Below are 24,234 nucleotides of genomic sequence, written 5' to 3' on the forward strand. Positions count from 1 at the left end.
GAGGGATACGACCACGAGGAGGAGATTCTAGTTTTCTAATGTAACTTTAAGGAAAATAATGAAGTCATCATCCATAGCTTCCTCTTCGGCAGGTGAGTGACGAGCCGCATGCTTTTTATTTTAATTTAACGAAATTAAAATATGTAAAATACTATTTCCTTTTTAATGTAAACTTAAAAGTATTTGTGTGTGTGTGTGTGTGTGTGTGTGTGTGTGTGTGTGTGTGTGTGTGTGTGTGTGTGTGTGTGTGTGTGTGTTAGACGTGGCCCGGCTGTCGAGCTCAGAGTTTGATGGCATTGAGATGCTTCGCCTGCCGTCCTGCAGAGTGTGGCTGCCAGAGATTGTGCTGGGAAACAAGTGAGATTCAAATTTCCTGTATTTGTTTACATGTATAAAGACAAAAAAAACAAACAAACAACCTTTTATCACACAGCTGCAAAACAAAGGTTCAGCAAATCTTCCCTCCTGTTGCTCCTTTGATTATGTTTGTTTCCACCGACACATTCGAGGAAACTTAATGTGAAGATCAGTAAAGCTGGAGGAAACAAACAGCTGATCTTTATTATGTGTTTTTGGCTTTAAGATGCAAAGTTTTCAATTTAATAACATCTAATCCTTTTCCTCCAATGAAGAATCTATGAATATGTAAACATTGTAAACTGAGATTTAAGATGAGCACAGAGAAACTTTCCCTCTTCAGCAGATGAAAGTTTAATCCACATTATTTATGTTTCAAATAGTGCAACTTTATGTAAATTCTCATTAGTTCTAATTGTATTATGTATAAAATTGGACTGGAAATGAATATTCCCTTCACCTGCGGCGTGTGTTGATGTCGGCACTGTTTGGCCAGCAGAGGGCAGCAGTGACCTCGGAGCTGTACTCTTCTGTTATTGTCTGTTGCTGCATATTTCCCGTCATTCATCACAGATAAAACACATGTTTCAGTGTAGTTCAGTTTGTATTTCATTTAATATGTTGAGGTGTTTACTGTGCACAGCCCTAAATGGGACAAAGACAAAACCTCCCCAAACTTTCCTCTCATGTTCTAACTAGTTCACACAGCATCATCAATAGGAAACAGTTTAACCTGACCCGTTACCCCTCTGCACTTAAACTTTACATGTGGTTTTGAGGGAAATGCAGCTGACTCTCAGACAAACACCTCAGATGTGGGTGATGTCAGTAGCTTTAGACATTAGATGAATGAAAACAACAACTGAAGTTCTGTTCATTTGCAAAAGTTATCCAATGAAGCTTTGTGTAAATCCATCACCCTTCACCTGGTACAACACAGGTTTGGGCAGTTAGACATCATGCATAAAGTAGATAAATATGGTCGCCTACGCAGGAAGCAATCAGGTTTATCGTCAGACCAAGCCCAGATGTTCACAGAGGAAGGGGTCGGTCTCACAGAGAAACTCGATCATCTCTGAACTGGCAGCTTCACCTTTCTTCCTCACTGTGTCGATGACAAAACGAGCTTTGTCTCGTTTGTTCTGCATCTCGTCCGCTGACTCCCTCTCAGAGTCAGTGATCACCTTTTTCTCCAACAGTTTGTCCAGCAGACTCTGGAGAACAGGTTCTGATATCGCATCGATGAAGCCGCTCCGTGTGTCCAACAGCCTGTCGTTTGAGGCGAGACTCAGAGGAATCGTCCCGCAGGACTTTTTTACTCCGGACGACGAAAGACAAACTCGTCTTTCCCAGACACAGCGGCCGCTGTCGGTGTCTCTCAAACACAGTTTAATATGTTGTTTGACTGTTTCTAAAATCACCTGGAATGATGGGAAGAAGTTGTCGTAGTCGTTGCAGTCAAATTCAGATTCTGTCGGTTCGACTCGAACCGAGTCGTCTTCAGGACAAGTGGACAGTGTGTAAATCTGACCCGGCTGCAGTTTACACTGTGGGGTTTTTTCTATGTACCTCTCATCTCCGACTAACTTCTTTCTGGTGCGCTGCACGTCCCGGAGAGAGACATTTCTCGGTAGCAACAACACGTTGATCACAGATTCATCATCAGGATCAGGTGAGGGCCTGTAGAAGAGCAGAACCAGCGCTCGGACCAGGACAGGAGGCGAGTCTTCATCCTTGACATTACCGAAACCAGAAAACCCAGTGATGTTTATAATGACATGGGTTTCTGTTATCTCATGAGGGGAGATAAAATCCATGCTCTCCTCCGTCACATGAGCTACTGACAGGAACTGACATCCTCCTGTGGAGCTGATCTCACAGTGTGGGAGATGAAGCCGACACACAGACTGCTGGACACATCTGATGTCAAACAGGGGTCCTGCAGGCTTCTTGTGATACTGAGCCAGTTGCCTCCTGTTCCAGGGGACGATCCTGTAAACCACGTCCCCTTCTCCCTCCATGTGAAACAGCAGGCCTGTCACTCTGCACTGGTACAGGCCTGGGCGGGAGCACTGGAAGCTGTAGCTTTCATCGTTTTCTTCCTCTGTGATATCGGGTGTAAACTCCTCGTAGCTGGTTTGTAACGTCACGTCAGGGGAACTTTGAGCTCGTCTAAACTTCCTGTTCTCTGCAGAGATTATCTGACTGAGTGAGGGAACGCTGACAGAACGAGGCAAACGGCTGGAGTCTCTTCCACTTAAACCGGGATCTGAGGAGGAGATGTGGAGCTGAGAACAGGTTGGCAGGGTGTTTGTGACTGAGTAGTTAACAGCTGTAACAGACGCCTCCGTTTCCACCAGGGCTTCACTGTCGCTGGTGATTTCAGGCTGCAGAGTAAAAGACTGAAATGCATCTTGTCCTTCAGTGTGGACATCAACATTCAGGGAGACAACAGGACTGGATTGTGGACATGGACTGTAAGACATCATTTCGTTTTTACAATAACCATGAGACTCAGGTCTCAAGAAGGACTCTTGTGATAAAAATTTACCGGTCTCATAGACACATCCTCCATGAGGCCGGGAGTCTAGAGAATCCATCTCATGTGCGTCTATTCCAAAGAAAGATAATGATCCATCATTATCATAGACAGATCCTCTACCAGGTTCTTGAACTAGTTTACCACAGTAGTATGGAGAATAGCGAACAGAACCTCTCACTATAGGGCAAGATAAACGTTCAGGATTAAGACAATACTGCTTTGTCCGGGCGTCATGGATAGATCGCCTATGAATACCAAGATAGACAGGGTCAGGTTCTGCAGAATTAACTCTGCAGATCCTGGACAGAGCGTCCCTGATGCTTCTGGCTGCCCGGCTGAAACACGACGATCCTCTTCCTGTTCTTTCACGTTTCACAGACGACGCCATTTCTTGAACTGGTTTACCACGGTAGTATGAAGAATAGCTGGTAGGACCTTTCATTATAGGGCGAGATGAACGTTCAGGATTAAGACAATGCTGTGCTGTCTGGGCGTCATAGATAACTTCCCTACCAGGGCGAAGAGAAGTATAGACACTAGTATAGCCAGGGGCAGGGTCAGGGTCAGGTTGTGCAGAATTAACTCTGCAGATCCTGGACAGAGCGTCCCTGATGCTTCTGGCTGCCCGGCTGAAACATGACGATCCTCTTCCTGTTCTTTCATGTTTCACAGTCGACGCCATTTTGCTGCGTCACAGTCGGAGTCAGTGGAGCTGAATGAGCAACAGAACCCAGGAAATGATCGGGAGACGTTCTCGTCCGTCTTTCTGAGACGCAGGTCTGACTTCACATCTGTGCATCACATCTGTGCTCATTTCCTGCCCGTGTTTTCAGTCCCTTCTTCAGCCACAACCGACTCTTCTCTTTCTGTCTCTGTTTGCCTGCTTCGTGTTTCTCCCAGACCCTGAAATAAATTAAGAGGATGTCAGATTAAAATCTCTCACTAATATTTCAGCTCATCTATTCAACAAACAGACTTGTGTAACTCTAAACGCCCCACCACAGGCCTGCAGTGAATTCTACCTTCACGAAGGTTGTAAGGTGAATGTTTTTAAGCCGTTTTAGAGAAGCGTTGATTCCACTGTAACACTGGCTAGGTGTACCTAATAAACTGCCATTAGTCATTTATCATTCAAACAACAAAAACTCAACACAACACAAACGATGAAGAAGGAGACAGGAAGCTTCAAACAGCTGAGAAAACAATGTCAGATTAAAACCATGTTTTCCATAAATTCCTGTAGCTGATATATAAACAGAGCAGCGTTACATTTCATAAAAGCTGATAAACTATAAAAGAGAACTAACACTGCACAGCCTCTTGATAAACTGACTCACCCAGACAGATGCTCTTCCTTTACACTTCATCTCTAACAAACTCACAAAGTCTTATCTTTTAATAAAGACGTTAATACAGTTTAATGTCTGACTCACCGCTGAGCTGCTCGTCATGTAACGCAGGAGACACTCAATCAGCTGCTCTGTGATTTCTTCCTCTTGTTCTTTTTTATTAACACTGTTCAACTTACAACCGAACAGGACATTAGTTTTTTGTTCTTCTGTTTAATAAGGAGTAACTGTTAATTCTGCTGTGAAGTCCATTTAAACTTAATGGTACATACAGCTCTAACTCTGATCTATCTCCCACCACATCATATCAGATGCTTATGACAACAGGTAGTTTTGCTCTGATATTTGTACCATCTCAGTGAAGCTGTGTCACCTCTAAATGTCTCTCTTGTTCCTTGTTGTTATGGCGCCCCCTGCTGCCATTAATCCACACTACAGCAGTGGATGAGTTCAGGACAGAAACAGAAGCTCAAACTGAAGGAAGAAGAAGAAGAACCATGAATCAACACCAGAGAGCTAGAGTAAATCCTTCACAGGCTCTTTGTAGATATTTTCTTTATTTCAAGTATTAATATTTATTTAACAGAGGACTTACTGTAATTTATTATTATAGTAATATCTTTCTAATGGGTAGAGGACAGTTTGTCTTTACCATTCTCCGACAGGACATACAGAAGATATGAAAAATATATATCCTAAGAAAAGGATGTTTTCAGTTTATACATAGGCTACATGTGACCTTCAACTACTCTTCTCTGCGTGTGCCCTGGTCTCACTTATTCAACAAGAATCAGCCCTTCATGTGGATGGACATGGGTTCACAAGATCATGAAGATCCCGGTGATGCATTCAAGGTTTATCTTCAGAGCAACCCAAGATGTTCACAGAGGAAGGGGTCGGTCTCACAGAGAAACTCGATCATCTCTGAACTGGCAGCTTCACCTTTCTTCCTCACTGTGTCGATGACAAAACGAGATTTGTCTCGTTTGTTCTGCATCTCGTCCGCTGACTCCCTCTCAGAGTCAGTGATCACCTTTTTCTCCAACAGTTTGTCCAGCAGACTCTGGAGAACAGGTTCTGATATCGCATCGATGAAGCCGCTCCGTGTGTCCAACAGCCTGTCGTTTGAGGCGAGACTCAGAGGAATCGTCCCGCAGGACTTTTTTACTCCGGACGACGAAAGACAAACTCGTCTTTCCCAGACACAGCGGCCGCTGTCGGTGTCTCTCAAACACAGTTTAATATGTTGTTTGACTGTTTCTAAAATCACCTGGAATGATGGGAAGAAGTTGTCGTAGTCGTTGCAGTCAAATTCAGATTCTGTCGGTTCGACTCGAACCGAGTCGTCTTCAGGACAAGTGGACAGTGTGTAAACCTGATCCGGCTGCAGTTTACACTGTGGGGTTTTTTCTATGTACCTCTCATCTCCGACTAACTTCTTTCTGGTGCGCTGCACGTCCCGGAGAGACACATTTCTTGGTAGCAACAACACGTTGATCACAGATTCATCATCAGGATCAGGTGAGGGCCTGTAGAAGAGCAGAACCAGCGCTCGGACCGTGACAAGAGGCGAGTCTTCATCCTTGACATTACCGAAACCAGAAAACCCAGTGATGTTTATAATGACATGAGTTTCTGTTATCTCATGAGGGGAGATAAAATCCATGCTCTCCTCCGTCACATGAGCTACTGACAGGAACTGACATCCTCCTGTGGAGCTGATCTCACAGTGTGGGAGATGAAGCCGACACACAGACTGCTGGACACATCTGATGTCAAACAGGGGTCCTGCAGGCTTCTTGTGATACTGAGCCAGTTGCCTCCTGTTCCAGGGGACGATCCTGTAAACCACGTCCCCTTCTCCCTCCATGTGAAACAGCAGGCCTGTCACTCTGCACTGGTACAGGCCTGGGCGGGAGCACTGGAAGCTGTAGCTTTCATCGCTTTCTTCCTCGGTGATATCGGGTGTAAACTCCTCGTAGCTGGTTTGTAACGTCACGTCAGGGGAACTTTGAGCTCGTCTAAACTTCCTGTTCTCTGCAGAGATTATCTGACTGAGTGAGGGAACGCTGACAGAACGAGGCAAACGGCCGGAGTCTCTTCCACTTAAACCGGGATCTGAGGAGGAGATGTGGAGCTGAGAACAGGTTGGCAGGGTGTTTGTGACTGAGTAGTTAACAGCTGTAACAGACGCCTCCGTTTCCACCAGGGCTTCACTGTCGCTGGTGATTTCAGGCTGCAGAGTAAAAGACTGAAATGCATCTTGTCCTTCAGTGTGGACATCAACATTCAGGGAGTCAACAGGACTGTATAGTGGACATAGACTGTAAGGCATCATTTCGTTTTTACAATAACCATGAGACTCAGGTTTCAACAAGGACTCATGTGATAAAAATGTACCGGTCCCATAGACAGATCCTCCATCAGACCAGGAGTCTAGAGAATCCATCTCATGTGCGTCTATTCCAAAGAAAGATAATGATCCATCATTATCATAGACAGATCCTCTACCAGGTTCTTCAACTGGTTTACGACAGTAGTATGAAGAATAGCAAGTAGAACCGCTCACTATAGGGCGAGATAAACGTCCAGGATTAAGACAATGCTGCTTTATCCGGGCGTCATGGATAACTGCACTACCAGGGCGAAGACAAGTATAGACAGCTTCACCGTCAGGGTCAGGGTCAGGTTGTGCAGAATTAACTCTGCAGATCCTGGACAGAGCGTCCCTGATGCTTCTGGCTGCCCGGCTGAAACACGACGATCCTCTTCCTGTTCTTTCACGTTTCACAGTCGACGCCATTTTGCTGCGTCACAGTCGGAGTCAGTGGAGCTGAATGAGCAACAGAACCCAGGAAATGATCGGGAGACGTTCTCGTCCGTCTTTCTGAGACGCAGGTCTGACTTCACATCTGTGCATCACATCTGTGCTCATTTCCTGCCCGTGTTTTCAGTTCCTTCTTCTGCCACAACCGACTCTTCTCTTTCTGTCTCTGTTTGTCTGCTTCGTGTTTCTCCCAGACCCTGAAATAAATTAAGAGGATGTCAGATTCAAATCTCCCACTAATATTTCAGCTCATCTATTCAACAAACAGACTTGTGTAACTCTAAACGCCCCACCACAGGCCTGCAGTGAATTCTACCTTCACGAAGGTTGTAAGGTGAATGTTTTTAAGCCGTTTTAGAGAATCGTTGATTCCACTGTAACACTGGCTAGGTGTACCTAATAAACTGCCAATTGAGTGTAGGTTTTTGTTAAATGAAAATAAGATAGAAAGTGAAACAGAAACCTACAAACCTAACTATTACAAAATAACTGAACAAGAGAAATCAGTAAATATTCTCTTCCACTAAAACACAAGAAGCTCCTTCACTTTCTTCTTTCTCCTACAGACCTTTAATAAACCAGTGTTTATTTTACATAAATGACATTTTAAAATATATTTCATAAATAAGCCACATGTGCCTTTGTGCAGTTTAAGCGCCTACATGTGCACATTGTTTTATACATGTACAAATCTAATTAATTAGTTTATTAATTAATTACTTCTAACCCGAACACACTGTTTCTTAGAGGTTCAAACATCTGTAGCCCCTCGTCTCTTCACACACACTTCACAAAGAATATTAGTCACATTAGACTCGGGATAATCGCTGATCTCCTGTTACCTTCTGCTGAAGCCTGTCGGTCTGTGACTCGGTTTGTGGGTCGGTGGAAATGGACAAACACAATCCGCCGTTTAACGAGCTGCAGCTTCAGTGAACAACACAGCAGTCTGAGTGAAATGAGTGTTCAATATCCTCAGGAAGGAGAAACTCAGGTGTCCACGGTTCTTAGTCGTTTACGCTCTTCCACATTACAAAACTCGGGAAGGTTGGTTAAAAAAACATTTTAAAAAAATTAAAAAGTCTGACATGTTATCTTAAAATTTTGTTTCTTTTTTTTATTCTCTCACAAATTCAAGTACAAAACAGTTCTCCGGCGTGTTACAGCGGTTAAACGTGTTACTGAAGGAAATGGAGACAAAAGTCGGAATTTCCTGGAATGACCTGAGCTCGTTGTATCCATGGATGTGGTATAAAACCTTATAAGGTCATTAAACATCCATTGTTTACATCCATGGATGTTTTTTCCCCCCCAACTTTATCAAAGTTTCATTTCTAAACAATCACGGCACATTTTCCATTTAAATAAAAAGCATTTAACCGGACAGTTGTAAATATGTAGGAAAAAAAGGAATAAATGTCAAACAGTCTAAGGATTAAACCAAATTTGATACGATTTCTTTGAATAAGAGAAGTGACGAATGGAAGTACAAAAGAAGAAAGTAGTGTTTAATTTATTTATGTATTTATTCACTTTAATGTTCTACACAGCTCTTAAAGTCTTGACCACGTGACCACATTTCCGTCTTGTTAAGATATAAGTAGCCCTGTGTAACTGTCTAATAACAGACAGGTTTCATTGATGGTTTAATGGTAATTACATGATTAGGAATACAGTGGGTAAAGAAGGACTTGATGAAAGTTTGACTTTAGCCGCTGTGTGTCTGAAGTTGTGTAGAGAAGGACTTCAGAGTCTTCTAAGCCTCTGGCCCGAGATAATCTAAGGTTCTGAGCCCAGCCGGACCCTGAGTCCCGTGTCCCAGCCAACTCTCTCTCAGTACCTATGTAGGTCATCATGTTAAATGAGCCTCTATTTTTATTTATACTGTATTAGTATAGTCAAAGTCACTGGAGTCAACAAATACACAAATAAAGGTGTAACCTTCACTTCCTTTTTCTGTCAGTTATCAACCTGTTGATCTGTGTGACTTTAAACAGCCTTTATCATGTAGCTGTGAATAGGGAACTACATGACCGCAGGAGTATCTCTGCTCACGCACCTACAGTGCTGGCCTTTTAAATGTTTTATTTATATATGTATATATTTATAATTATTTTCCTGGTTCTGCTGATGCACCAAGAACTGTGTCCTCCAGGGAAGACAGCAGCTGATTCTGAGTCTCAGTAAGTAGGAGTTTATCACTTCTACACTTTGTGTTAATATATACTGAACATGTGTGTATTCAGTGTGTGTGCACCCAGCCCACTGTTGCCTCTGTGAAAATACATTTTACAGAAACTCATTCTGCCATTTATTTAATTTTAAAGTGATAAAATCAAATGAAATCATGTGAAGTGAAGAAAGACATTTCCTCACATCAGTCCAGTGACACAGGAAGAAGTGAGACAGTGACTGTGCACAAGTCAGCAAATACACTCTATTATTCACATTATATTATATAAATATGCTATTATTTATTATTTTTATATATATCATTAATTACTATTACTGTGGTTTCTGTAATATATAAAGATGACTGAATGTAGAGTTTAGCTGGTCTATGACCTGCTCTGTAGTGTTGTATCACAGGAAGTTGATTTGGTTTTATGTCACAACTTGTCTGCAACTAAACAGGGAAGTTGAGTAATTAGTTAATTGCACATCAGCTCAAATTGACTGACTGAACCATTTCCACTTCACATCCAGAGATCTCATCGCTGCTTCTTCTTTGATGTGAGCTTGTTTGGTGAGAAACATTTTCATGGATTTTACGTTCTGGCTTGTTAACATAGAGAGTTATATTATGTTTTTACTTTTCACGAACTGCACTGAAAAATACAGGACATGATGTTTTATCTGCTGGAGTTTGGTTTAGCAGAAAGACACTGATGACATAAGAGGGTTATTAACTTTAGCAGCTCGTCTGTGGAATTATTCAGCAGTGACATTAAATGTGATATTTCACATGTTGATGATAATATACTTACAACACAGTAAAGTGCAGGTGTACAGGAGAAGTTCCAGCAGTGAATGTGTTATTCACATTTGAAGTAGAAATTCAGCTGAAGAACTTGAATGTTTAGTAAAATCCGCTGTATTATTTTGTTTGTAAATCCAGGTGAGGAGTTTCATGGCGGCTCTGTCTGTGAATATGGTGACAGCCAACCTGTTACTGAGCGTCTTCTTTCTGTCAGGTGAGCTGTGTGTTCACTCTCTTTTATTTGACTTCAAAGCTTTAAACTGAAGGAAATATTCTGATGTTTTCCTGACAGATCTTGTTTCTGTGACAATGTTTTGTCAATCTCATTATGTTAATCATGAAACTGGGTTCACAGGTGCTTTGGCTGATTGTCCTGAGGAGTCAGACTTCTTCATTACCGCACCACAGAACATGGAAGCACTGACTGGATCTTGTTTGCAAATCCCATGTAACTTCAGTGCTACACCTGGACAGATGTCAGACTATGGAACAAATATCACCGGAGTGTGGATTAAAAATGATTTCAGATTTAACAACAGACCAGAAAATGTGATTTTTAATGGTAGCAAGACAAATAACAAATATCCAATGAACATTACTGGAAACCTGAATCAGAGAAACTGCACCACTCTGTTTTCTAGTTTAATCACTAAGTACACGGACACATACTACTTCAGAATTGAGACCAGGCCATTCAGAGCAACAGCTATTTGTGATCCTCTTCATATAACAGTTAAAGGTAAGAAAGTTTCATTTTAAGTTTAAAGTGAATGAAACGTCTCGACAGCTACTGGATGAAATGTGGTTCAGACGTTCATGTTCCCCTCAGGATGAACTGGAAGAACTTTACTGATCTCTTTACTTTGAATCTAGCGCCACCATCAGGTGTTTACTGCTAATTAGCAAATGTTAGCAGGCTAACACCCTAAACATTACACCTGCTAAACTTCAGTTGTCATTGCTGCATGTTAGCACGCTGACGTTAGCATTCAGCTCAAAGTGCAGCCTCACAGAGCAGTCGACTCTTTTTTCACTGGAAAATGTGTTTGACTTCACACCACAGATTCTCCTACGAGGCCCAGGATTGAGATCTCAGGTGAGCTGAAGGAGGCGGAGTCTGTGACTATAACCTGCTCAGCTTTAACTCCCTGTCCACACTCCCCTCCTAAACTCACCTGGAACCTCCAACAAGACCCTCACAACAAAATAGAGGAAAACACAGATGGAACCTTTACAACTAAAATCCAGGAGACCATCACTCTGTCAGACAAACGTGATGGATACAACATCACCTGTTCTGCCAGGTATCCTGTGAATGAAGGAAGAGATGTGAAGACAGCAGAGGGGAAAAAGACTCTCAATGTTTCATGTAAGACCAGAGTTTGTAGTTGGATCCTGTCGGACCATGAAGACTCATCAGATGTCAGTTATTGTCCTCTCAAGGATTTCATGTAGGGCCTGATGCTCCTCTTCTCTCTAACATCTTTGTTCCTTTCTCCCCAGATGCCCCCAAGGACACCTCAGCGTCCATCAGTCCCTCAGGTTTGGTGTCAGCAGGTAGCTGGGTGAACCTGACCTGCTCCAGCAGAGCCAACCCTCCTGTCAGCCGCTTCACCTGGTTCAAGAAGAGCACAGGTGGAGACCTGAGCGTATCTGAAGGAGCCTTTTACACTTTCAGTGTCACAGATAAGGGAGTTTATTACTGTGTGGCCACCAATGATGTCGGAAATCAGACGTCACCTGAGATCCATCTGTCTGTTGAAGGTAGATACTGAACTGAACTGAATCCACTTTGATCTTTGAAAAGTAAAGACAGCGGAGGATGAACTCACTGAGTTTCATGTCAGGAGTCATTTCATTTTGTTTGTCTGACCTCTGACCTTCCATGAAGAGAGATCAACCAACATCATTTTCCTATGAAGATAAATAAAGTGTGACATCATTAGTGCAGTTTACGTGACGCTTTGGAGAGAGTATTGTGCTTTATGAATGATGGTTTCCTGATTCACCTCAAAGAGTCGAACTTTACCATGAAATATTTTTCTCTTGTAAAGTTTCCCATGAAGTGAAAGCTCTTCATGCTGTTGTATTACAGGTGATCAACAGCCGGTTGGCGTCTACGTTATAGTGAAAACCCTGGGGATTGTGATGCTGGTCAGCACCTTGGTTTTCTTTGAGTGGTGAGATGAATTTGACTCTGCAGCAACAGACGAACTGGACTGATTTTACATGTGTTTTTTCTGCATGAAAGATCATTGTCACCACGGCAACGAAAGATATGATTCAGTCTTCTTTGTCTTTCAGCTGGTTTCGATGGAGATCCTTCAGCAAACCAGTTAAGGTAAGCTGGTAGATGAGGTTGTTTGCCATAACAGCTTTATAAAGTGGCACAAGGCTCAATTTATTAATCCATTAAAACACAGATGACTGATTACAGAACTATAGAAATAAACACCCACACATTCAAGTTATAGAGGAAAACACCATTAAAACAAAAAACAAGTCATGCAAATCAGATTTGGACCTGTTTTATTTTTGGCCACTTGGGGGCAGCACAAGAGCAACACAGTCCACCATCACCTTACAGAGTCGTTAAGGCGAACATCATCTAATGATGTCACTGTGCTGTTACTGAAACAGTTTGAGCTGCAGTAAAGTCACTACAGAGCACCAACACCTCTCTGGTGTCACTCCCACAGGAAACAGCAGAAGCAGACTACGTCAACACAGTGATTGAGTCGTCATCATGAGGAACAAGGAGAAGAGGAAGATGGAACAACTTGTACTGTGTTTCTCTATTCTATCTTCATTTTTTTAGTTTCTACTAGTTCGTTTTACTTTCTTTTAAGGTGACCCCAGATCTGGGTGAATCATATTTTTATGTCCTTTTTTTCCTGCTTTGTGTTTCTTTGTTAAAATCAGTATAAGACAAAAGTAAGAACATGATAATGTGTAATAATATATCTCATGCTGGACGGATTTGTTTTTGTCCTTTTGTTTTTAAGATATCAAAAAGATGCTTAGACCTTTACTGGTGTTTCCGATGTATATGCACATGTGAAGTGTGTTAAATAAAATGTTTCCAAAGACACTTCTGGTAAAGAAGCTTTTCATACAGCACAAAGCGTGTTAAAGTGAGAAAAGACTGTTCATCACTTATTGTGTACACATACAGCTGTGTCACACTGTGTAGACGGCTGCTCATGTAATGTGACATTTACAGAAATTGACAATTGACATTTCAAATATATCATTTGTTATCGTCAGTTCTAGAGCATGTTGGATGTAAGATGAAGCACATGGGCAAACATGAAATGAGCTGGTCTAATCTCTGAGGGGGAATTTGAAAACTAAAGATGTAGTAATGTGTGATTTCCTTACTCAGGTTATGTACGAGCAGCAAGGTCAGAACTGTCTGCAGTTCATCAGTATATTACCACCACCCCCCCAAAACCCTGGCTACATCCCTGTCCATGAGTCATTTAGTGTCATTAAGACATGACCACTGTTTCCAAAGTAAAGTAGCCACGGCTTGTCCAATTGATGTTTGTTAATGATTTTATTCTGAAAATCCTGTCAGCAGCAGCCTGAGCGACACAGACACATAGACAGGTGAGCTGCAGCCTCTCAGGTGAGCTCTGATCTCTAATATTTTAACAATTTTGAGTCTGTAATATCGATTTTGTGATTCTCTGTGTGACATCAACCAGCTGCTGTGGTGTAAGACCAGTTCAACTGACCGCTCTTAGCCGGATCGTTCTGTCACATGGTGTGGTACAAACGCTATGGCCAAGCTCTGCTTTGGTAACCCTCTGTGTCTTTTGAACTCTTTGGTAATTCTGTTTCCTCCATGTGCTTCAGGTCCATACACCTGAAACCCTGTGCTGCTCAGCCCAGCCTGAAGTCCTGCTGCAGCAAACATTCAATAGTGGACCCTGATAACTGCCGCTAGTGGCTATATTTTATAATAAGACTTGCCGTCACTGCCGAACTGTGTTCTGCTCTATGGGTTCAGATCCAAAACTGGAACCTCACAGTCTGTTGGAGCCCTGCCCTCTAACACAACATACACATGTCAGGTTCATTAACTTACCTTTTTAACGCTTCCTTGTCAGGAAGAAATGAGATCTCATATGTCTCAAGCTCATCATTAGCGTTTCCTTGGTGTAGTTTAGATGAAACTTTCCCTTGGATCTTGGTCATTAGATCGTTCTTTGACAAATCGTCAGCTCCCACGATAAAGATTGGAATCTTCTCCTCTGTGAAAACAAACACAACAGAATTTCTGCCTGATACATACAGTTAAAAATCAATGTATGGTTCAATGTTGCATTATTAATCCAAATAGTTTCCCTTTAATGTTGACAGTGTTTTCTTACTAACAGAAAGCAATCAACATATTAAAAACAAAGTTTGTGAGTATAAAGAAACTAGGTAGAACTTACTGTGAGACATGGTTCTCAGATCCAGCAGTAAAATACAGGAGACAAGCTGAGAGGTTTCTGCAGAAAGCTGCTCTCTGTCTGTATTATATGGACCTGCTATGCAAATATAAAGGGGCTTCAAGATTCACTGTCGACTGTACAGAGACAAAGGTGTTGAGAAAAGATGGCTTCAATTCCTGCAGGTAAGACTCACACTCACTGTATATATACTGTATAATTTACTTCCTTATTTACTCCCTAAAGTATTTATACATCAAGCCAATGATAAACTCTTTCAGACAGTCTAAACTGAACATATGAATTATTTTGCAGGACCTGATCTGAGAATCGTGATGATTGGGAAAACTGGTGTGGGAAAGAGTGCTGTTGGAAACACCATTCTGGGAGGTCGTCAATTCAACTCTCGTCCCTGTTCAGAGTCATTGACTATCTCCTGTGATAAAAGTGAGAAACGCTTTGGTAGCAGAATGGTGAGTGTGATAGACACACCTGGTACAGTGCATGCTGCTGTATTGTCGAGGGTATAAATACAGCAGCATGCACTGTCAGATTCTAATAAGAAGGCTGTTTACCTTTCCAGAGAGTGAAGGACGGGATGAGAGGAGACAGATAAACATCAAGAACGTAAAGAAAGTGCAACTGATTCAAGATTTAAGGGAACTCAACATAACCTTTTTACATAAAGTTCACTTTTTTGCTGATGTCGCAATGCTATACGCCCCAGGCTCCACCCCAGACTAAAAAATTAAAAATTAAAAGTCAGACTTGGCTCGTTGCACAGAATTAAAGGATGCCTGTCTTTCTCCAGCCGTACAGCTATTGTGCAGTCAACCTTCATGTCTGTCCTCAACTATATGGGGATATTCTGTATTGTCATGCTGCTTCATTAGCACTCCAGCAGTTAAACCGTGTTTATCACAGTGTATTATGCTTTATCACAAATGACTCATCATTGTTCTCTGTATCACACCATGGGATTGACCTCACTACAGTCAAAACAGTTAATCATTTATAAAACCCTACTGTTAAAGGTTACAAACAACCTCATATCTCTTCTCAGTTAACTCCAGTATCCAGAGAACACGATCCAGTAACTACTTGACCCTTGACATTTATCATGTTGTCCCACTTATATTGGCAGAACTGGTTTCAGGTACTGACTGATTGACTGCCTGATTGAATAAACATTAAACTAAGTATTTCTGCATGTGCTTTTTGTGCACTATTGTGTACTGTCACACAATTGTTCTGTATTTAACTTGTGTGCCGGGAAATCAATTAGTTTCAATGTCATATCTCAAGAAGCAGGTAGCCTGTAAGAGCTGGACACATTCTTTCTATAAGCTGGATCCAGGACAGGATGGAGGCCAGTGCAACCGCAAATAATACGTGACAGTGTAAGTTGTAACTGACATTGTACAAGCTAAATACAGCAGCATGCACTGTCAGATTCTAATAAGAAGGCTGTTTACCTTTCCAGAGAGTGAAGGACGGGATGAGAGGAGACAGATAAACATCAAGAACGTAAAGAAAGTGCGACTGATTCAAGATTTAAGGGAACTCAACATAACCTTTTAACATAACGTTCACTTTTTTGCTGATGACTCATTGTTATATGCCCCAGGCTCCACCCCAGACTAAAAAATTGAAAATTAAAAGTTAGACGTGGCTCCTTGCAGAGAATTAAAGGATGCCTGTCTTTCTCCAGCTGTACAACTATTGTGCAGTCAACCTTCATGTCTTACCTTGACTATACGGTGACATCTTTATTGTCATGCGGCTCCATAAGCACTCCAGCAGTTAAACGGTGTTTATCACAGTGTATTACACTTTATCACAAATGACTCATCATTGTTCTCTGTATCACACCATGGGATTGACCTCACTACAGTCAAAACGAAACCCGTATCTCACATTAATCATTTATAAAACCCTACTGTTAAAGGTTACAAACAACCTCATATCTCTTCTCAGTTAACTCCAGTATCCAGAGAACACGATCCAGTAACTACTTGACCCTTGACATTTATCATGTTGTCCCACTTATATTGGCAGAACTGGTTTCAGGTACTGACTGATTGACTGCCTGATTGAATAAACATTAAACAAAGAATTTCTGCATGTGCTTTTTGTGCACTATTGTGTACTGTCATGCGATTGTTCTGTATTTAACTTGTGTGCCGGGAAATCAATTAGTTTCAGTGTCATATCTCAAGAAGCAGGTAGCCTGTAAGAGCTGGACACATTCTTTCTATAAGCTGGATCCAGGACAGGATGGAGGCCAGTACAACCGCAAATAATACGTGACAGTGTAAGTTGTAACTGACATTTACAAGCTAAATACAGCAGCATGCACTGTCAGATTCTAATAAGAAGGCTGTTTACCTTTCCAGAGAGTGAAGGACGGGATGAGAGGAGACGGATAAACATCAAGAACGTAAAGAAATGCGACCGATTCAAGATTTAAGGGAACTCAACATAACCTTTTAACATAACGTTCACTTTTTGACAGTGAAAGTTTCCTCTGATAGCAGCGGTATCGCCCCACTAATTAATGAACTGAAGTTGCCACTGATATTTATAATGTTATAAATGTATATTGTAAATGTCTCTTATTAGAGATGTGAACCAAGGTTATAACAGCTTTGGATTCTTCATTGGTTTTAATGTAGAGAATTCACATGAATCCATTAGACTCACTGTGTTGTTGGGTTTACAATTTTGGCCCAATAGATCAATGATGTATTACATTTTGTGTGAAGTTTACTGATAGAAGCAAAGCTGGACTCACTTTCAACTGAACAGTCTGATGATGCTAAGTGACCCCTGCGTCGGGGTTCTGTGGTTCGGCGCTGTCTCCCCTCCTCCCCATGTTTTCCCACGTTTCATGTTTGTCCCCAATCTGTCTCTCGGTTTTGAGTGTGTGTTGAGAAAGACAATACTCCTTCCTGAGTGAAGACTTGACAATTAAATAACACCTTGGAACGATTCTCTCTATAACCCTACTGGTTTGACCGCTTGATCTTTTGATCAAGGAAATGCCACTTACTTGAGGCAGTACCCCTTCCTGTTTTTATCATCAACAAGCATCTGTCACAGTACAACACCTTCTTTCCTCTTTCATATCTAGTACATCACTGTCTGTATAGTGGTGAATAACAGTGATTTAAAAGTGAAACAATAGGTCTGTAAACAATTGCTGGAAACTTACTACAGAAAAATAGATGAACTCACTGACCTGCCAAAAGTCTGGTTGGATAACATGAAATCTTTGAGGGTTAAAAATTGAGTTTGAATGATTTCAAGTGTCTGTAAACTTCTGACTTCAACTGTAAATGAGCACCTCCTTTAGCACAAAGACATGATTACAATAACTGAATATTAGCATTAATTTGCAATTTCTTTAAATGCTAAACAGGTGTTAAAATGAAAGGTAATCTACTGTATATAACACCAGTAGAAAATGAATATTAGTCAGTTGTACATATCAATCTCAGATTTCTTGTTGGATATATATATATGTTTATTTCACCTTTGGCATGATATATGACTTGTTCAAGGGCTTCGTGTTACACCAGTTAGTGAAAATTAAACAGGATACAATTAGGTTCTGACACACCAAAGCACCAGGAATATTCATATAAAATCAAGAAATACAGAAATACATTATTTTATTAGCACATCACAGTCTGTATTATATCTACTGTTAATCTGTAAAACTTTATCATCATCACCCAAAGAGGCATTCTAACAATCATTAATATATAATTTCTCTAAAAGATTTTTACTGATAGATGAACCTCAGGCAATACACAACAAGGCTGATGAAAATGAGATCAAATCTAACTAGTTATTATATACAATATTAATATTGTCATCTGACCATTAAAGTAAAATACACTTCTTTTTACACTGGATATGTGTAAGCTTGTGTGTTGAGGCCATTGATTATAGAGATTTATTCTCTTGTAAGAATTTGTAGAAAATCCTGGATGTTTCTCCACAGCTCAGTAATGAAGTTATATTCATCTTCACTCTTGTTGCCCTTTTCAACCACTTCTTTGTACATGGCATTCGTGTAACATGATCCCCCGTTTCCTGCCACCATGTCGTCGATCTTCTTGATCAGCTCCACAACTTGAGTTGTGTCTTTCTTGGTGTTTTCAAAGGCGTGGAACCTGCCTCCACATCTTTGGATGACTTTACGAAGGTCTTCACTGCCTTCACGTACATACTCCTGTATGGTCATGTCTCCAAGATCACCACCGCGGGTAAACAGCACAATCATGTACTGGTTTGCTTTTGGACCAAACAGCTTCTGCAGGGCCTCCACAGAGTTTTTCTCTTCTTTGGTGAATCGACCAATTTGGATGACCAGCAGGAAGACATGAGGACCAGGACATGAGACTTTGATGCATCTCACTATTTCTTCTTTGATGAAGTTTTTGGAGACCTTTGTGTCCAGGATCCCAGGTGTGTCTATCACACTCACCATTGTGCTACCAAAGCGTTTCTCATTTTTATCACAGGACTTAGTAACTGACTCTGAACAGGGACGAGAGTTGAATTGACGCTCTCCCAGAATGGTGTTTCCAACAGCACTCTTCCCCACACCAGTTTTCCCAATCATCACGATTCTCAGATCAGTTCCTGCAAAATAATTAATATGTTCAGTTTAGACTGTCTGAAAGAGTTTATCATTGGCTTGATGTATAAATACTTTAGGGAGTAAATAAGGAAGTAAATTATACAGTATATATACAGTGAGTGTGAGTCTTACCTGCAGGAATTGAAGCCATCTTTTCTCAACACCTGTGTCTCTGTACAGTCGACAGTGAATCTTGAAGCATTTGTTTAAGACATTGTTGTTCATTTATATGGCTGACACGGCGGACACGCCCCTTTATATTTGCATAGCAGGTCCATATAATACAGGCAGAGAGCAGCTTTCTGCAGAAACCTCACAGCTTGTCTCCTGTATTTTACTGCTGGATCTGAGAACCATGTCTCACAGTAAGTTCTACCATAGTTTCTTTATACTCACAAACTTTGTTTTTAATATTTTGATTGCTTTCTGTTAGTAAGAAAACACTGTCAACATTAAAGGGAAACTATTTGGATTAATAATGCAACATTGAACCATACATTGATTTTTAACTGTATGTATCAGGCAGAAATTCTGTTGTGTTTGTTTTCACAGAGGAGAAGATTCCAATCTTTATCGTGGGAGCTGACGATTTGTCAAAGAACGATCTAATAACCAAGATCCAAGGGAAAGATTCATCTAAACTACACCTACGAAATGCTAATGATGAGCTTGAGATATATGTAAATGACACATATGAGATTTCAATTCTCCCTGACAAGGACGCGTTAAAAAGGTAAGTTAATGAACCTGACATGTATGTTGTGTTAGAGGGCAGGGCTCCAACAGACTGGGAGGTTCCAGTTTTGGATCTGAACCCACAGAGCAGAACACAGTTTGGCAGTGACGGCAAGTCTTATTATAAAATATAGCCACAGGGTTTCAGGTGTATGGACCTGAAGCACATGGAGGAAACAGAATTACCAAAGAGTTCAAAAAGATACGGAGCAAAAGGGTTACCAAAGCAGAGCTTGGCCATAGCGTTTGTACCACACCATGTGACAGAACGATCCGGCTAAGAGCGGTCAGTTGAACTGGTCTTACACCGCAGCAGCTGGTTCAACAGAAGCAAACATTTTCCTGGTCAGTTAACATTGTTTCTTCCTCCACATTATAGACACCTAGACCACCCTGAGCCATATTCTGGGTCACATCCTCATCAGGACAGGACAGGTAAGCCACAGTCTCTCATTGATGTTTTATCAACAGGCAAATGTGCAGAGATATAAAATAAAAAAAGTAATATATAAAAAAATGTGTAAATGTTTTTGTTTTTTTTTGTTTTTTTACTGTAATTCAGGTGGCAGCAAAAAGCCGAAGGAAGAGAGAGTGAACCTGGTTCTGCTGGGAATGGCCGGGACTGGAAAGAGTGCAAGTGGAAACAAGATCCTCGGATACGAATACTTCATGTCAAAACCCAGTTCAAGTCAGGTGACCATGGAGTGTAAGGAGGTAGAAGATGAGATTAACAGTAGACCTGTACGTGTCATTGATACACCAGACATCTTTGATGATGACATCAAACCATCAGTTAAGGACAAACATGTGAAAAGGTGCAGAGAGCTCTGTCGGTCAGACCCCTGTGTGTACTTACTTGTGATTCAGGTTGGCAGGTTTACAGACGGGGAGAGAGACGTACTGAAAAAGTTAGAAAAAGCTTTTGGTAGAAACGTTCATGAACAAACGATCCTCCTGTTCACCCGTGGGGAGGAGCTGCCCCGTGCTCACATGAGCTTGGATAACTTTCTACAATCCTGCCAACCTGAGCTCAAGCACATAGTGGAAAAGTGTGACAAGAGGTGTGTGTTTTTTGAGAACAAAACCCCAGGTTTAGATGATGTGGAAAAACTAATGCAGACAGTGAACAGTCTTATTCAAAAACAGAGTAAGGCCCAACTCCAGCCCAGCTCCTACACCCCACCCCTTAACACTCAGTTCCCACAGTCACATGGAGGGTCATCCAGATCCCAGAGCAGTGGAGCGTCAGGACGGATTCCCTCAGTGCAGTGGAGATAGGTCTGTCTGATCATGTGACAGCGGGGACGGATGAATCACCTGTAGTCCACATGTGAGTTCTGTGGTGATTCACAGTAATAAGTAATATGTTGCCTCTCCTCAAACAGAGATTTGATATTTGACTATTTCTGTGCACACATCAGGGGATGATCGGAACATGCTGTTGTGTACCTGGGACAATGTACTTGTGTTTTTTATTTGACATGATTTGCTGTCTTGTGTAACCTAATTTCAGGGACTGTGGATAATAAAATATGTCCTCGTTATCTTTAACTGGTTGATCATACACTTTTATATGTCACTTTTCCTCTTATTTGCTTCTTACTAATCATCTTTTAATCTGGGACTGATATAAGTCTATAATATGTTTATTGTCTCTTCACTTCATCTTTGTCATGATGTTAAACTCTGTAAAATGGGACCAACAGAAACCTGATATTTACCAATAAAACCAAGTTCTACTGCACCCAGTGTCTCTCTGGTCTCTGCTGATTCCAGCACACAGATTCTGTCTCCCACCAAGAATACCCAGAATTCTCAGGGCTTCACCTGCACAGATACGAGGGTTATAAACAGGCCTGTTTATACACATACACCTGTGTATGTTTAGAAGCTTTTGAGGACGAGGAGGAAATGTCCTTAACAAAGTGACTCGTTCCCCCTATACTTTTGAAAAACACCTGGAAGATAAATGAATTACTATTTATCTGTGTGACACAATGTGAAGGGTAATACGACCTCTTTATTACTTTTATATTTGTCTTTTGGAGTATGTCAATGGTAAATAACTAATTTCATTATTCTCCCTAAATAGAGAATCACAAACACAAAATGGTTAAAATATTAGACTGAATCTGGTCTAAATATTTTCTCAAATATATAAAAATATTAAATATCTCCCCACATAATTTTTCATTCTTCTTCTGTTGATTGTGTTTGACCAAATGTACATTCAGCTCCAGGGTTAACTCGCCTTAACCAAACACTAAACTGTTAAACTGGTAAAATATCTCCACCTACTGGACATTTGATGTTCAAGTTCCTTACACTCCTAAGGTGCTGCCAAATGAGTTTACCACATTTAGTAGCATTTATCTTGTGTAGAGACAGAGAAACCTATTCTCTCTGAATATATTTATAACCTGTGCTGTAGCCAGATAATATTGTACAGAGGTATTGTGATTCAGAGGATAAACTGAGGGCAATAAAGTTGTATTCTCTCATTGCTGAACTCAGAGGTGTGCACAAAGTCAGTAAACATAATAAAAACCTAAGTCCAATTAATATTTGTTGTATCTCCCTTTGCCTTTAAAACAGCAGCACAGGAAGTGCTACATCTGCTGTAAATGTTAAATAAACGTTTAAGTAAGTATGTAAAGTTTAATCTGTTTTTTCATATTTGATAAACATATTATAAACATATATATTAATATATGTTTTTACTTTTATATGAAGTTGTATTGTCGTCTGTGAGGATCCCAACAAGAGCCAGGTTCCATTAAGTTGTCAGTTAATCAGGATCCAAATAAACCAACTATTTAAAGACAGTAAAAAATAACAGGATGTTTAAGGTAGAACCTGTTTGTTTACTTTTCACTTGTTTTTCAATCGTGTCAGGAACACTCTGACTGTGGAGTCCATGAGATCCATAATCGTATTTCATTGTACCTTAAATGATATTACTTTACCATGCTGGAGTCTATCTCAAAATAACCTCTTTAATTGCTTGTGTGCCTTCATCAGTCAGCAGGGGGAGTAATTTACCTGTTAATGATCAGAGTGAGACGAGCAGGTTGGTGGATTTTTTGGACTTCATCACTGGTTTCTTCCTGAAAAACAAGCATACTGAGTTCCTTGTTCAGAATATCATCATCATAACTAAAATAATGCATACATAAATAAAAAACCCTATATCGGAATGCACAAAAAATGTTTTTCTATATTACACTGTAAAATGTATTAAAAAAAAAACAGTCTAAAGCACCTGTGCCAGAAAATTCTATATATTTAGATCTGAATGAAATTTATTCTGGCCTTTTGCTCAGTTTATTTTATAAAATTTCATTATTATTTTAATAGATCGATTTTCTTTTCCTGTATTTTCCTTTTGTGTTATAACGTATATTTACTTCCACATTTCAATCCTGTTTGATTTGTTTTTTATTCTTTTCAATTAATAACTGTCTTATTATTTCCCATAAGTAAATTATGTAAAAGATGTAAAACATTATGTTGCCGCTTGGTGGAAAATCCTCTTCCAGCATGACATTTTGTTGTCTCTTAAGTTATTTAACTCAACTTTATTTTAATCTCTACTTTTATGATTTTGTGAAAAGTGTAAGGTGGTTTTCAATCATTGCTATTTAAGGAAGCTAAGGCTAGCTATTTGTAAGTAGCTGTTGCTACATAGCCAACGTTAGCATAGCACCGCTCCGTATTACAAAGTGACGAGAAAAGCCCGCCAGGCCAGACCTAGCTAGTTAGCATGCTAACTTTGGTAGAGGTAAAGAAGTAATAGAAATAGAAGAAAAACAAAAAGGATGCTTTCCACCTCTGGAGACAGCTCTTGGTGAGTAAAGGAATAACGTTTGATGCTTAAATTGCAATGGCTCTACCTCAACTAGACTAAGTAAACAGCCGTTAATGCTAACGTTAGCCACGTAGCGATAGCAAAACATACAAATAGCTCCTTTATGGTATTACCTGATATGAGCAGTGAGAAGGAGTTAGTGACATCTAGCGTTGACATTGCATATCACCACCAACTGAGAATGGGAGAGGAGAGTGGCAGAATGATGGTGGTCATTAGGTAACCTAAAAATATCTCGTTTTTTTTCCCTCTGTAGTCTCTGTGTTTAGTTTGTCCATTCTGGGCTACTGTAGAAACCGAAACATGGCGCCGCTAAAATGGCGGATTCCCGCTTCCCCTACATAGATATGAAGGGAACATCTCTAAGTCAACGAAAACAATGATTCAGTGTCAGGTGATTATACACTTTCTTTATCCAATGTCTTTCTGCCATTATATCCTGGTTAGGTTTGGTAATTGTATTTCAAAATAGTAAAACGTCAC

General features: G+C 40.7%; 4 protein-coding genes across 6 annotated transcripts; 2 read left to right on the forward strand and 2 right to left on the reverse strand.

Annotated features, from left to right (window-relative positions):
* Window positions 1-953: 953 nt before the first annotated feature.
* On the reverse strand, window positions 954-8,633 carry LOC130160893 (NACHT, LRR and PYD domains-containing protein 1b allele 3-like). 3 transcript variants are annotated; one of them, XM_056363669.1, is made up of 3 exons: window positions 7,918-8,633; window positions 4,333-7,272; window positions 954-3,802 (listed from the first exon to the last, which is right to left on the reverse strand). In XM_056363669.1, exon 3 carries the CDS (start codon window positions 3,579-3,581, stop codon window positions 1,371-1,373), a length of 2,211 nt encoding a protein of 736 aa, XP_056219644.1. In that variant the 5' UTR covers window positions 3,582-3,802; window positions 4,333-7,272; window positions 7,918-8,633; the 3' UTR covers window positions 954-1,370. The 3 variants fall into 2 exon arrangements, with proteins under 3 accessions (XP_056219644.1, XP_056219646.1, XP_056219645.1); XM_056363670.1 differs by lacking the exon at window positions 4,333-7,272.
* A 974-nt stretch (window positions 8,634-9,607) lies between these two features.
* LOC130161314 (B-cell receptor CD22-like) lies at window positions 9,608-13,203 on the forward strand. Its single transcript, XM_056364532.1, has 8 exons — window positions 9,608-9,821; window positions 10,194-10,269; window positions 10,411-10,794; window positions 11,119-11,424; window positions 11,559-11,819; window positions 12,151-12,235; window positions 12,360-12,396; window positions 12,755-13,203. The coding sequence occupies exons 2-8, from the start codon at window positions 10,206-10,208 to the stop codon at window positions 12,803-12,805; spliced, it is 1,188 nt and encodes a 395-aa protein (XP_056220507.1). The 5' UTR covers window positions 9,608-9,821; window positions 10,194-10,205; the 3' UTR covers window positions 12,806-13,203.
* Window positions 13,204-17,998: 4,795 nt separating this feature from the next.
* Window positions 17,999-19,352, reverse strand: LOC130160973 (GTPase IMAP family member 9-like). The gene is made up of 2 exons (XM_056363819.1): window positions 19,281-19,352; window positions 17,999-19,150 (listed from the first exon to the last, which is right to left on the reverse strand). The coding sequence occupies exons 1-2, from the start codon at window positions 19,297-19,299 to the stop codon at window positions 18,459-18,461; spliced, it is 711 nt and encodes a 236-aa protein (XP_056219794.1). The 5' UTR covers window positions 19,300-19,352; the 3' UTR covers window positions 17,999-18,458.
* Window positions 19,353-19,439: 87 nt separating this feature from the next.
* Window positions 19,440-21,627, forward strand: LOC130160972 (GTPase IMAP family member 8-like). Its single transcript, XM_056363818.1, has 4 exons — window positions 19,440-19,513; window positions 19,701-19,881; window positions 20,263-20,318; window positions 20,446-21,627. Exons 1-4 carry the CDS (start codon window positions 19,504-19,506, stop codon window positions 21,159-21,161), a joined length of 963 nt encoding a protein of 320 aa, XP_056219793.1. The 5' UTR covers window positions 19,440-19,503; the 3' UTR covers window positions 21,162-21,627.
* The last annotated feature ends 2,607 nt before the right edge of the window (window positions 21,628-24,234 follow it).

This window comes from Seriola aureovittata, chromosome 20 (genome assembly GCF_021018895.1).
Source record: "Seriola aureovittata isolate HTS-2021-v1 ecotype China chromosome 20, ASM2101889v1, whole genome shotgun sequence".
Classification (NCBI taxonomy): domain Eukaryota; kingdom Metazoa; phylum Chordata; class Actinopteri; order Carangiformes; family Carangidae; genus Seriola; species Seriola aureovittata.

Coding starts and splice junctions, on each gene's coding strand:
- LOC130160972 (XM_056363818.1), top strand. Junction 19,882..20,262: donor GACAAGGACGCGTTAAAAAG/GTAAGTTAATGA, acceptor TCCACATTATAG/ACACCTAGACCACCCTGAGC. Junction 20,319..20,445: donor TCCTCATCAGGACAGGACAG/GTAAGCCACAGT, acceptor ACTGTAATTCAG/GTGGCAGCAAAAAGCCGAAG.
- LOC130161314 (XM_056364532.1), top strand. CDS start 10,206: ATGGCGGCTCTGTCTGTGAATATGGTGACAGCCAACCTGTTACTGAGC. Junction 10,270..10,410: donor GAGCGTCTTCTTTCTGTCAG/GTGAGCTGTGTG, acceptor CTGGGTTCACAG/GTGCTTTGGCTGATTGTCCT. Junction 11,820..12,150: donor GATCCATCTGTCTGTTGAAG/GTAGATACTGAA, acceptor GTTGTATTACAG/GTGATCAACAGCCGGTTGGC.
- LOC130160893 (XM_056363670.1), bottom strand. CDS start 3,581: ATGGCGTCGACTGTGAAACATGAAAGAACAGGAAGAGGATCGTCATGT.